At 51.6% G+C, this 13,736-nt stretch overlaps 1 protein-coding gene across 1 annotated transcript; it reads right to left on the bottom strand.

Annotated features, from left to right (window-relative positions):
• Positions 1-608: 608 nt before the first annotated feature.
• LOC127332693 (uncharacterized) lies at positions 609-1,528 on the bottom strand. The gene has a single exon (XM_051359015.2). It carries the CDS (start codon positions 1,371-1,373, stop codon positions 864-866), a length of 510 nt encoding a protein of 169 aa, XP_051214975.1. The 5' UTR covers positions 1,374-1,528; the 3' UTR covers positions 609-863.
• Between the last annotated feature and the right edge of the window lie 12,208 nt (positions 1,529-13,736).

The raw sequence follows: 13,736 nt of genomic DNA, 5'->3' as shown, positions 1-13,736 counted from the left end.
TTAGCTAGTAACATCACATAATTCAAGACATTTTGGTGACATGGCATGACAATGAATGAAGAAAGAGAGTGAAGTGGTAACTAGCTATGTTACCATAACATCACACACCCCAAGACAAGTTGAGTCTACACCATAGTAAATGACACAATGCATGACATCACATATAAGTTACTACCCACTATGAAGGTAGTAACTTAGATTAGTAACATATGTTATGTTACTAGTCTAAGTTACTCCCCACTATGACTAGCCTAATGGCTACTGCTACAGTATTGCAGTTGAAACAAATTGGTTGGCCTGCTTCCTGCCGTGGCGTAGATCATTTGTGTCGCCAACCAGAAGCAGTTCATCCGTGAACCAGAAAGTGATCTGCGGAGTAGCTATCTATGCTCTACCGTGAGTTTTTTTTTTTTTGAAATCAGAATCCATTTTTCATGACTCCGGATAGGGGACGTGAGAGATGATTCAGCTCAGTGAACTTAAACAGGAGCAGAGAGCCAGATTGGAAAAAACGTTAGGATGACAAACCTGAACAATGATACTAGTCGGCGAAACATGGAATTATTAGAACCCAAGAAGCAGAGTTCCAGAGCAGAAAAACCTCAGGATGACGAAAGCTGAACAATGCTCCATGAAACATGGAATTACTTCCATGTTTATAATAGTCTTATATTTTGTCATACTATGTACAGATTTTTATTGTTCCTCTTACCACTACAGCATCATCCTAAACTAGAAAACGAGAAACGAGATCACATGGCATTTACAATGGCACGGCGAAAACTGCAAAACGAAACTAGAAAAGACGGCTACCAATTTTTTTTTTCCTTTTTCTTCATTCCGATGATCTCTTCGAACTCCTGTTACTCCACGAGCGCGGCGAAGCAGCTCTCGGTGCGCGCGAGCGAGCCGGCGGCGCCGCCGATGGCACCGGGCCCGGCGACAGCGGCAGCGGCGTTGGAGCCGACGGGGCCGTTGCGGTCGCGCCTGGGGCTGCTGGGCGTGGAGCGGACCATCCTGGGCGGGGACGGCGAGCCGAGCCTGCGGCGCAGGAGGAGGCGCAGCGCGGCGATGAGCTCGTCGTCCCCGGGCGTGGGCGAGGGCGGCGCGGACGCGCGGCGGTGGCGGCCCTGGCCGCAGACGCGGGCGTGGCGGTCGAGCGCGTCGGCGGGGGAGAGCAGCGCGGGAGAGGCCCGGCCGATCTCCTCGGCGACGGCGTCCCCGCAGAGGCCGCAGATCCAGCGGCCGCCGTAGCGCGCGCGCACGCCGGCGATGTACGGCGCCGTGCACTCCTCCGTGAAGCCGCAGCACTCGCACGCCACCTCTTGCTCCTCGTCGTCCTCCGCCGGGCGTGGTCCTGTGGCCGCCTCCATAGCTAGCTCCGGCGAGGCGTGGTGGTCCTCCGCGCCGGCCGGTGGCTTCTTCTGCTGGCCTGCTGCGGCGAGAAGAGCTACGTACGAAAACTTCGTTGGCTTGCCTTGGGCGTCTCCCGCTGTGGTGGTGTGCGCGGTACTCGCGACGTGCTGGCTTGGCCTTTATGGATCGGGCACAGGCGTCAGCCGCGAGTGCATTATTGAGCGGGGCCCGCTAGTAAGCGTGTGTGGGTGCCACGTGGTACGGTAGCACTGGACGCGGGTGCGGGACTAGGCCTGCCAGCTGTCGCCAAGTGGAGGCGGCGGGGTCCCGTCGCGTGGTTGCTTTGCCTGCGGTTGGGTGGCGCCCGCCGAGCGCCGAAGACGTCCTGCAAACTTGCTACGGCCGTTTCGTACAACGGCCTTTGCTTGGTCCATCGAATCACGGAAAATGTTTCCCCATCTCGTGGATGATGAAATATGAGTATTCTACTACTAGGAGTATAATCATGCCGTGAATGGCCAAAATACGGCACTCGTGTGTGCATGTTCTTGCTTATCAATTGCACTTCATACGTGCGCAGTCTAGCCCCATTGGGTGGCGGCATAGGGGTGGTACGAACGATGGTGCTGTGCCAGTGACGGAGATCCGGTCAGCGTACGTCCACACCACGCGTCCTGCTCGGCGAAACGGACGCGTTAACAATTCTCTCGTGGAACATGTAGAGCATTTTCTTACTGTGTGAAAGAAACAATCTTGGACAGTGATAGTTGAGGTTGTCTTTATCTTGCGAGTGCAGCTGGCCGCTGCAAATCAATTTCGAGCACACGCCAGCCAGCCAGCCAGCCAGCCAGCGGTTACTTGCAAGGAAGAAGCCTGGCGGCGGCCTTCCTTGTTCACACCGCGTCCGTTGACTTAGATCATCTTAATAAGTTGTCAAGAGAGGAGCGCAGCAGAGTACGTAGTAGCTTGTTTTCGTGCACTCGTACCACCACAGTATTCCGCAACATACGCGCAGCTGGTAATTAACAAGGAGCCTATCCATACACAGTGTTTCCCGCACGTATATGTATATGAGCAACACGTTGGTAACGACGTCCATGGAGTGATCGACCATCCATCTCCGGCCGCGCACGTGTTGGCTCGGGCAGCTCACGCTCCGCCCATATGGCCATATCTAAATAACACGGGTTTGCGTGTTTTTTAGTTTTATTATCTGCGCTTGCCGTGTGAGAGGATGGCGACGGGCAGCGCGCGCGGTTGGGCGGCGCTCGTGTGTCGCGCGCGGCCGACCGACCACGACCAGGTTTTGTTTTTTGAGAGAAACCGACCACGATCAGGTGTGCCGGGTAACCCGGGGATCGGATCGGGTCGACGCGTGCGTCCGAGGCTACGGGCTACGGCGGGCGGAGCAGGCTGTTGTAGCGATCGTGAGTCCGTTACGGCATCTCCAGCGGGGCGACGCATTTCGGAGGCTCAAAAGTGGTCGCGAGCGTCCGTTTGCGTCGCCCTGCGGAAGCTAAAATGACCGCAAGGGCGAAATGTCCGTTTGCGTCGGGGGCTACCTCCAGCGGTCCGACGCATTTTGGACATGCAACTGTTTTTTTTTTGCGCTACTTCTTCACAGTTTATAGTTGAATGATCAAGTTTTAAACGCGAAAAAGATGTACTCATGATGTCATGTTGGTCCAATCGAATAGATTATAGCCTAAACAATTAACCGGATACGTCAATCGACTAGATTCAAACATATTTAACATACAAATAAGAAGAAATTTAAAAACATATAAACTAAAACTATTTTTTGGCCTTCTTGTTCGAAGGCCCTGCGTCGTCGTCGTCGTGGAAACTTCTCCGCCTCTTGCTTGTCACCTCGTCGTCGGAACTGGAGGACGACGCGCCCGTCGAGGACTTGAAACTGGAAGAAATGGCGTCTTCGTCGTCGCGTCGGTGAACGGACGATGACGCGCCGCCCGCGCCAGCGCCCTGGACTTCTTCCTTGCCGCCGCCTTGTCGTCCGCCGCCTCCTGCGCCTCCAATCGGGCGAACTTGCTGTCGGAGTCCTCCTCCTCCTCCTGGCCCTCCTCCTCGTCGTCGGCGTCGCTGGCAGCGCCGCCTCCGTCCTCCTCCTGGCCATCGCTGCCATTGCCGCCTCCCTCCTCCTCGTCCTCACTCGGTGTGGAGGTAGGGTAGCTGGGCGTGGAGCCCGGATCGCTTGGCGTCGCCGGCGATTCCCACAAATGCAGGAATCCGGGCGACTTGCCCTCGCTCTCCGAGTCGGACGGCAGCGTGTAGTCGCTCATGACGTGCCGGTGTTGGAGAAGAAGAAAAGAGGATGAAGAAGGAGGCAGTTGAACTTGAATTACCGTAGACGCGGGGGTTATAATGTGAGCGGATTAACGGTGGCGCGTAAAACGAAGAGGCCGACGGTTGCTCTTCCGCGGCGGTTCGGCGCTCCATTGCGGCGGTTGGTCGCCGACTGTTGTGAATTCGAGGCCGATCAAACCTAGGTCGCTGCCATGAGGGCCCGTGGGGACGCGAGCGGACGCTCCGTGTGTCCGCCATCCGCAGAGACGTAAACCTGGCGCATATTTGGGCCAGGTTTGCGTCTCCGCGGATGGCCCGGTCACTTTGCGTCGCCCCGCTGGAACAGGCCCCAGACGCATTTCCGGTCACGGCGGACGAAAACGGTCGCTCAGCGTCCGTTTGCGTCGCGCCGGAGATACCCTTAGTTAAATTGTGGATGCTACAGGCCCACCCCACCAGCGAATTGTTCCTCATGTTCGGCCTACTACGTCACACTGAGTCCACATAGATTTTAGCCCGGTGCTGCTGAATCCTATTCACGGCAATTCCTATTCTCCGCTTATTTTTGGGCCAGCCCATGTAGCGAGGGCAGGGTGTTTTTCCTCGGTTTTTCTTCCCTTTAGCAGGTTTCTCTGATTTTCTCTTGTTTTCTTGTGGTTTTTCTTCCGGTTTTCCGGGTTCTCTATCAGTTTTTTTTTCAAACCTTAACTTTTTTCAAATTAGAATTCAGCAATTTTTTGAACATTTTTTTAATCCGAACAGTTTTTGAATTTTGAACTTTATTCAAATTAGATTTTTCAAATTTTCAAACTTTTTAAATTCGAACAATTTAAAATTTTGGAATTCCCAAAATATGAACATTTCTAAATTTGAATATATTTTTTAGATTAGAAAAATTCTTAGATCTATATATTTTCTAAATCAAAACATTTTTTTGGATTTGACATTTTTAAAGTTCGAACATTTTTTTAGATTAGATTAATTTTTTGATCTAAAAACATTTTTTAATTCAAACATTTTTTGGATTTCGACATTTTAAAGTTCGAACATATTTTAGATTTGAACATTTTTCAATTTGAACAATTTTCAGATCCGAACAAGTTTTGTATTTGAACATTGTTTAATCCAAACTTTTTATTGTGGATACTTGCGTATATTGTAGTGAGACTGAAGGCAGTAACCACCAGATAGAAGCAACTAACAAAAACAGAACGAAATGATGATAGAAATAGCTACAGCCAAACAGTGCAGTTTTTAAATGGGCCGAGCCCATCGCCCGCACGGTATATGCGATCCTGACGCGATACCGAACGAAGTCATCGCTTAAAGCGTTTGATAGGGGCACCTCCTATTCACCGCTCAACACGGGATGACGGGACCGACTGAATGACTGTCGGGGCTAATGTTTCCGGCCCGACGTTGGGGCGCGTGAATCCTATTCCGCCCAGGTCCTCCCTCATGTTGGGCCAGCCTAGGTAACAACTTCGTCTCCGGTTGTTCCTCTTTCTATTTTTCCTTTTTAGTTTCTATTTATTAATTGAAAAAATCAAAATTAAAAAATACAAGTTTTTTAGCCAAAAAGTTTGTTACCTCAAGTTTTTGAGCCATGACCACCTCCCACTTCGTGGAGGTCGAGGTTGCGCACCAGACGGCGGAGCTTGGACAGCCGCCATCGTGGCCAGATGTCTACCTCCCACGGGTGGCATCTAAAACTACTATACGTGCATAGCCGGTCACCCCGATTTGTGGCCCAACTTAACATCGAGACATCCTGCGGCGTCGAGCATTTCTCCCGCCAGTTCTACGTCGTTGAGCATGGCCCAACACACCCCTTAAACTTCCTCACTAAGTTGCTTATTTATGTTACACAAAATTGCCAATTTACCATTGAAATAGTTGTAAAAAGAATTGCCATTCAAATAAGAAAATTTCCTGGAAACGAGACATCTTATATATATTTTCAAAAGAAGAAAAGTCTCCTACTCCACCGGGGATAACGCCCTCCACATCCTCCATGCTAGCCACGCGCTAGATGTCCCACACCGTGGGAAAAGGAAAAGGTAAAACCCCACATCCTACCCTAATTTCTTACCGTCGACTCCTGTCTACTCTATTTTCTCCCGTCCCATATGTGGTCTTCTTCTACCTCTATCTCTCTCACACGAACTCAAAAGGCCTCATGTTTCTCTCTCTACGCGCATCCACCCTCCTCCCATGCTCGATGTCAGCATTTTTCATCTGGTATCCACGCGCATTTAGTCGCTCCTATCTCGCCTGATGTGGCGGCCTCTTGCCTCTCAGTCTCTCATATCGCCATCTCTCCGACAATCACGGTTATAGCGACGGGGTGCAAGGGGTGACCGGTGTGGATATGAGCCCACGCCCAACGATGTTGCAAGTGACGATGTTGCATTTTATGCGGGGACATAAGGTTGTCATGGGATCAATTTCCGTCAATGGTCGGCTATGCTAAAAGGTGTGGCAACGCTGCATCGAACTGGCGGCGGGATGTTACAATTGGTGGTCCATGGTACCACTAGCGGTGGTCAACAATGTTGCAAGCGGTGTGATATAAGGGTACATTGCCCCTAAGTGCGTTTTTGGTAATTAATGACAATCCTCTATGGATTTGTTATCACCAGATTTTGGCCAAATCAGGAGGTGGGCCGTAAGAGAGATGGGCTTGGAAGATTACACGTAGAAGATCTCTGAAGCGGCCTTGCACGAGGGGTTTGGGCTGGATTGCCCGTGTATCTTTAATTATGGTAGATTGTATCTTAGATTAAAAGTTAGAGTTTGTATCGTGCACGGTGGGGATTATTCCCACGTTAGAAAGTCCCTCGGACTATAAATATGTATCTAGGGTTTATGGAATAAACAACCAACGTTCAACCAAACAAATCAATCTCGGCGCATCGCCAACTCCTTCGTCTCGAGGGTTTCTATCGGTAAGCGACATGCTGCCTAGATCGCATCTTGCGATCTAGGCAGCACAAGGTCCACGTTGTTCATGCGTTGCTCGTACTGAAGCCTTGTTGATGGCGAGCAACGTAGTTATCATAGATATGTTAGGGTTAGCATAGTTCTTCGCGTAACATGCTATCGTAGTGCAACCCTTGCATGTCTAGCCGCCCTCACACCTATCTTAGGTGTGGGGGCGGCACCCCGCTTGATCATTATTTAGTAGATCTGATCCGTTACGGTTGTTCCTTGTTCTACAAGGATTAGTTTAATATCTGCAATAGTTAGGCCTTACAAAGGGGGGGAGGATCCAGCGGCACGTAGGGTGTCGTTCGCTAGTCCTAAACAGGATGTTCCGGGGATCAACTTCGTGTTGGTTTTTAGGCCTTGTTTAGGATCGGCTTACGATCACCGTGCGTGGCCGCGAGGCCCAACCTAGAGTAGGATGATCCGATTATGCGGTGAAAACCCTAAATCGTCGTAGATCTCATTAGCTTTATCTTGATCAAGCAGGACCACCATATATTCGTGCACCCCGTACGAATCATGGGTGGATCGGCTCCTTGAGCCGATTCACAGGACAACCTGAGAGCCGATCGAGGCTCGTATTTAATGTTTACGTGTATGCCATGCAGGAAACTAAGCGAGGCATCTCCATCACCTTCCTGACCAGGTATAGGTCAGGTGGCACGCCCTTGCAATCAGCATCGGACGTGTGACCAGAAAGGCTTTGCGGGCCGTCGCTCGGAGGGACCTCAGCCAGCCGCAGCTCTAGGTTGTTCTCGGCTCTACGGTGTTGCCCGTCGCTGCCCGCCGGTGGGTTTCTGACGACAACACATTCTGGCACGCCCGGTGGGACAAGCTTCTACATCAACCACATCGCCATCTACATCTGAGATGGCGGACGGCACGCCAGTCACCTACGAGGAGCTGCCCGACGAGCTCAAGAAGAGGTATGACGAGATCAAAGTCACCCTCGAAGCCGACCTCATCGGCTCTTTTCAGAGAACCCGTTCACATGGCATCAGATGGAAGGGGTTCTCACCGCAAGGTGCACTCGATGGGATAGACCTCTGCCCCGTCGGGAACGCACCAGTCCCTGCGGCAGAGATCAACTACTTGGTGGCTCACTCGCTACACCGCCACTCCGAGAACCTGGTCAACACGTTGGAGCGTGTCGCTCTTCGCGTGATCCAGGAGATCATGAGGCACCAGTACTCGCCGTCAGGACCAGCTCTCGGGACGCATCAAGGAGAGTTGCCACTCCAGTCCCGTCCACCGCTGCCATATGCGCTGGCAGCACCAGAAGTGCCGGCTACACCGGCATTCATCGTCTACAAGATCGGTGGTGACCCTAGTGACTACCAGTTCTTGCCCGAGGCGCCTAAGGAGATCCCTCACGGGTACACGTGCACGTATGTGCCAGATTGTGGCAACTGGGCACTCACAAACCAGGCCACAACATCAGGGACTTCTGGGAAAACGGGAGGGACGTCGGCGACGTAGCTTGAGAAGCGGACGTGGCTAACTAAGCACGCCACCCCGACGAACCTCCATAGCTCAGCGCCTGGCGTTGGCTCTGAGCTGGAAAAGCAAACATGGCTGGCTAAGTACGCCACCCCGGCGAATCTTCGAATTCAACTCCTGCAGCCCGGCCACAGCGGATCAGATCGGTACCATGCTTGAGAGACCAGTTCGGCATGGTGCCGAAAAGGAGGGCAATCGGCTATTCCAAGCCGTACCCCGACGACTACGAGATGATCCCGCTACCACCCAAATATCGGCTCCCTGATTTCTCCAAATTCAGTGGATCAGATGGTTCCAGCTCCATCGAGCACGTCGGCCGATATTTGGCACAACTAGGACCGGCTTCAGTGTCGGATCAACTACGCGTGAGGCTCTTCTCACAGTCCCTCACGGGATCGGCTTTCGGATGGTATACCTCTTTGCCACCAGACTCCATCCGGACTTGGAAGCAGTTGGAAGAGTAGTTCCATATGCAGTACCATTCGAAGGCTTCCGAGTGCGGCATTGCCGATCTAGCACAATTACGTCGAAGCGCGGAGAAACTGTGACGAATACATCCAGCGCTTCGGGAATCTTAGGAACCGATGTTATTCGGTTCGTATAATCGAAAAAGAAGCGATCGAGTTGGCAGTAGCAGGCCTTGCAACACAGCTCAAGGACATGGCCTCCCAAGCAGATTATCCCTCACCGGCGCACATGGTTCAGAAACTATCGGCATATGAACAGCGCCACCCGGACCTGTACCAAGACAAGTTCAAGCGTGCAGTAGTCCTGGTCGATGCAGAGGAAGACGAAGTTCCTGCGGGAGACCAAGAGGTAGCGATGGCTGAATGGACTCGGGAGGAACCCCGTGTCCCGCAAATGGGTAAAGCCACCGAGGCCCACCCAGGGGATTTGATTTTGACGTGACCAAGATCGAGCAAATCTTCGACCTCCTGCTCAAGGAGAAACAGTTGACGATTCTGAAGGTCTCAAATTCCCCACGGTGCAAGAGCTGAACGGAAAGCCATACCGCAAATGGCACAACTCGCTATCCCATGCCACCAACGACCGCAGGTATGGCGTCGGCACATCCAAGCGGCGATAGAAAAAGGGCGTCTAATTTTCAACCAGTACGCCATGAAGGTCGACACCCAGCCCTTTCCCGCCGTTAACATGGTGGAGTGCACTTACCCTGAAGGTTGCCAGCCAGGATCCTCGTTCAGCATCAACATGGTAGGACCTGGGCACCACTCTGGCAAATATGGAGACGAGGGCAGCTGCTCTCGTAGCAAGGACACAGAGGAGGCCGCTCCACGCGATCGGCTCCATCATGATGGCAAGCGCTACGTCACAGAGGGAGAGGTGAAGAACATAAGATATCAGCGACCCCTCTCTGATCACCTCCTCAACAAGTATGTAAGTCAGTATGACCAACGCCGACGGTCCAGCTATGATGATGAAGGAGATCGTCTGGCTAGAGAAGCCAGAAGATATCGTCGGCATGATCATGAGGAGGAGGAGCACGAGCGCCGTGCCATAGAAAAATCAAGGGAGCAAGATGACACCGCCAGCACCGGACTGCCCCTTCTTCGGACATCGCTGGGATTCAGGAATGAGCCGATTGCCCACAATCGGCAATTGCCCAGAATGCAACCAGAAGAAGAAGGAGGCAGCCAACGTGTCTGTGTTCAAGCGCTTAGGGCCTCTCCCGCCACAGAGCAAACGCGCTGAGTCCCCTCGCTGGGTAGATCTCGAGGATTCCGAAGACGAGGGACAAGAAGAAGAAGAAGACAGGTACCACCGTCCAAGGTGGTGCCCTGACGGACTCAGCCGTTCACAAAAGCGCAGGGTTCAGCGATTGCGCGGCCTGGAGGAAGCCGAAAGGTTATACCTGCATACTTTAAGGAAGGCACGACCTGATCTGGCTGCAAAGGTTCAGCGAACCCTGGATGAAGAGGGTCGTCCACGGAAAATGGAGTGGCGCCCCAAGCAAAGGAAAGCCGATGATGAAACATCGGCTGGCACAAACATGGTGCTCGTCCTTCCGACGGAGCTTAGTGCTCCACGATTCTACGATGCACTCAAGGTGGACGACAGCAGGCGCATCAAGTCAGAGGTTGGGCTGGTTTTATCCACCAGCCTGACCGAGTAGCAAGATTAAACCAATGAGCAAACGGGGCGAAGCTGATCCTTGTGATCGGCCCCATAAATTATGAAGGAACATTACAGAACCTTCAGTCAACGCTCCAATGGATATGGAGGCCGATTCCAGCAATCGGCCAAAATTATCTTCACCACGTGTTCTGCTTGTGTTCAGCATTGATCCACGGGGCAGCGGCCACGTCGGCAGATGAAAGTCAGCACGAATCCTTACGGAGCCGACGTGCAAGTGCAGTGCCCTGGCTAACCATAGAAGCCGATATCTGCAGTCATTTGGCAGATTCGGCTCGGGGGGCATACAGTCAGATGAACATGTGCAGATATGAACATGTGCAGATAAGCGTGTGTAAACATGCGTGCATTGAAACATTGGGGGCTGATTAAGAAAAATCGGCCAAATAAAAAAAAAATTTGCGCAAGAAGCGAAGCCGATGCGCAGCCATCGACTCTAGTACAGTTACACAAGACCAAGACCTACTGGCTGTATGCTCAAAGTTTACATTAACATCGACGTTCAGTAGAAGAAAGCTGATCAGCGACCTGTGCATCCTCGCCGGTATTCTCGCCTTGATTAAGGCTCGGGGGGCAGCTCGCCCTAAAATATCTTTAGAGAGCCGATTTTGATGGAATCGGCTGTTTCTGCATTACAACGTGGAAACCAATGGCGACGCAGTTGGCTCGCTTTGGATGGAGCTCGGAGGGCGACTCGTCTGAGAGGCCGATTTTTTTGGAATCAGCTGGTTCTACGTTGCAGCTGTTCTGTAGAATGATACTTTATTACAGAGTCATCAGTTTCAGCATCCAAACTGATTCAGCAACAGTTCCGGGACTCTCTTGGGAACGTCCGCTCAAAATCAAAGGAAGCCGGTCTGTTGCGATCGGCTGCACCCAGTGCTATCGTCATCGGCAGGGCTAGCTAACTTGGAAGTTAACTTGGAAGGATGACTGAAGTAGCTTGTCTCGCTGGTCATTAAGCATTGGTTAGCAACCGTCAAGGTCAGATGAGGAAAATCGGCTGAGTCGGCATAAAGAACATCGGCAAAATCAAAAGAAATTTTTCATTGATAATAAGATTTCTTACAAAGAGGAGCCGATTGTTCAGCAAAGGGGACAGATTGCTACTGCTAATCTTATGCTAGTAGGTCCCTATTCTAAGGACTGTTGCCGTCTTCGCCGTCGCTGAGGTAGCTGCCTTCATTGCTGCTGTCGACGAATCCCTCGGTGCTGCTACTGTAACCTTCAGCGGAGGCTTCTTCCTCGTCATCATCATCGTCCTCGTCTGACCAAGCCCAGCCCCGGATGCGTTTCGCCGGCGGTTCGTCGGAGGAGGTGTCGTCCTCCAGTTCCTTCTTCATGTCGGAGGAGATGTCTTCGTCTTCGACATCCTCTTCTTCTCTTTTGGTGACAGATGTGAATTTACCCCGAAAGGGAGGGTCGTCGTCGCCGCTCTCCGCCTCCAGTGCTCCGTCAACCAGGTACCGGAGGTCATCTTCCCCGTCTGTTAGGGGCATGGCCCCATCTGACCAGACGAGGTCCTCACCCTCCGGCACGAAGTCGAAGTCCCACTCCTGCTTGTCCCAATGTTTGGGAGCCCGGCGGTTGTACGCCTCCATCTTGTCGTGCTCTGGGACCAACTCGCTTGAGGAAGAGGATTGGAGAGAGACGGAAGACGAGGAAGAAGACGACATGGCTGAGGGAGAAGAGGGTTTTTTGGTGCCGATAGCTAGAACAGAGGAAGGTGATGAAGAGGGCTAATCGATCGGCACAGTTAAATAATGGGAAGCCTGGTGGAAATTTAATGCCATTACAGTTTCCGAGGAGATGACGCCAGAGCTATCGAATTTTGCAGAGAAGGCGAGAAGACGGGGCATAATGATAACGGATACGCAACGGCTCTGCTCTGCCACGACATGACCCTTCAGTAGGAAAAGCAGTGGTTTTGGAATTATCATTACCAAAACCAGGGGGGCATGTGTTATCACCAGATTTTGGCCAAATCAGGAGGTGGGCCGTAAGAGAGATGGGCTTGGAAGATTACACGTAGAAGATCTCTGAAGCGGCCTTGCACGAGGGGTTTGGGCTGGATTGCCCGTGTATCTTTAATTATGGTAGATTGTATCTTAGATTAAAAGTTAGAGTTTGTATCGTGCACGGTGGGGATTATTCCCACGTTAGAAAGTCCCTCGGACTATAAATATGTATCTAGGGTTTATGGAATAAACAACCAACGTTCAACCAAACAAATCAATCTCGGCGCATCGCCAACTCCTTCGTCTCGAGGGTTTCTATCGGTAAGCGACATGCTGCCTAGATCGCATCTTGCGATCTAGGCAGCACAAGGTCCACGTTGTTCATGCGTTGCTCGTACTGAAGCCTTGTTGATGGCGAGCAACGTAGTTATCATAGATATGTTAGGGTTAGCATAGTTCTTCGCGTAACATGCTATCGTAGTGCAACCCTTGCATGTCTAGCCGCCCTCACACCTATCTTAGGTGTGGGGGCGGCACCCCGCTTGATCATTATTTAGTAGATCTGATCCGTTACGGTTGTTCCTTGTTCTACAAGGATTAGTTTAATATCTGCAATAGTTAGGCCTTACAAAGGGGGGAGGATCCAGCGGCACGTAGGGTGTCGTTCGCTAGTCCTAAACAGGATGTTCCGGGGATCAACTTCGTGTTGGTTTTTAGGCCTTGTTTAGGATCGGCTTACGATCACCGTGCGTGGCCGCGAGGCCCAACCTGGAGTAGGATGATCCGATTATGCGGTGAAAACCCTAAATCGTCGTAGATCTCATTAGCTTTATCTTGATCAAGCAGGACCACCATATATTCGTGCACCCCGTACGAATCATGGGTGGATCGGCTCCTTGAGCCGATTCACAGGACAACCTGAGAGCCGATCGAGGCTCGTATTTAATGTTTACGTGTATGCCATGCAGGAAACTAAGCGAGGCATCTCCATCACCTTCCTGACCAGGTATAGGTCAGGTGGCACGCCCTTGCAATCAGCATCGGACGTGTGACCAGAAAGGCTTTGCGGGCCGTCGCTCGGAGGGACCTCAGCCAGCCGCAGCTCTAGGTTGTTCCCGGCTCTACGGTGTTGCCCGTCGCTGCCCGCCGGTGGGTTTCTGACGACAACAGGATTAATGTTTTCTTTGTGATTATATGAAGGAATGTTCCATAGCTATTACTTGTAGTCCATGCGTTGGATTCAAGTGTGGATGCCATGAAGATTGATTTATATACCTTTGATTTTGGCATCAAGATCATCGATTTGAACAGATACAAGGTTGACCAAGACTAAGAGTGAAGATTGAATTCAAGTTGGTCAAAACATGAAGCATAAAGAGTGTACCATTTTTGATCATGTGATCCTGTGGTATGGTAAGCCTTGTCAATTATGCTTCATGAGCTAACCGATTATATGCGCATTTGTGTTGTCTATGT

This window comes from Lolium perenne, chromosome 2 (genome assembly GCF_019359855.2).
Source record: "Lolium perenne isolate Kyuss_39 chromosome 2, Kyuss_2.0, whole genome shotgun sequence".
Taxonomy (NCBI): domain Eukaryota; kingdom Viridiplantae; phylum Streptophyta; class Magnoliopsida; order Poales; family Poaceae; genus Lolium; species Lolium perenne.
The sequence above is the reverse complement of the archived record's forward strand: the minus strand, read 5'-3'. Positions and strand labels throughout refer to the sequence as shown.

Excerpts from the sequence above, each read along its gene's own strand:
- LOC127332693 (XM_051359015.2), bottom strand. The coding sequence starts at position 1,373 with ATGGAGGCGGCCACAGGACCACGCCCGGCGGAGGACGACGAGGAGCAA.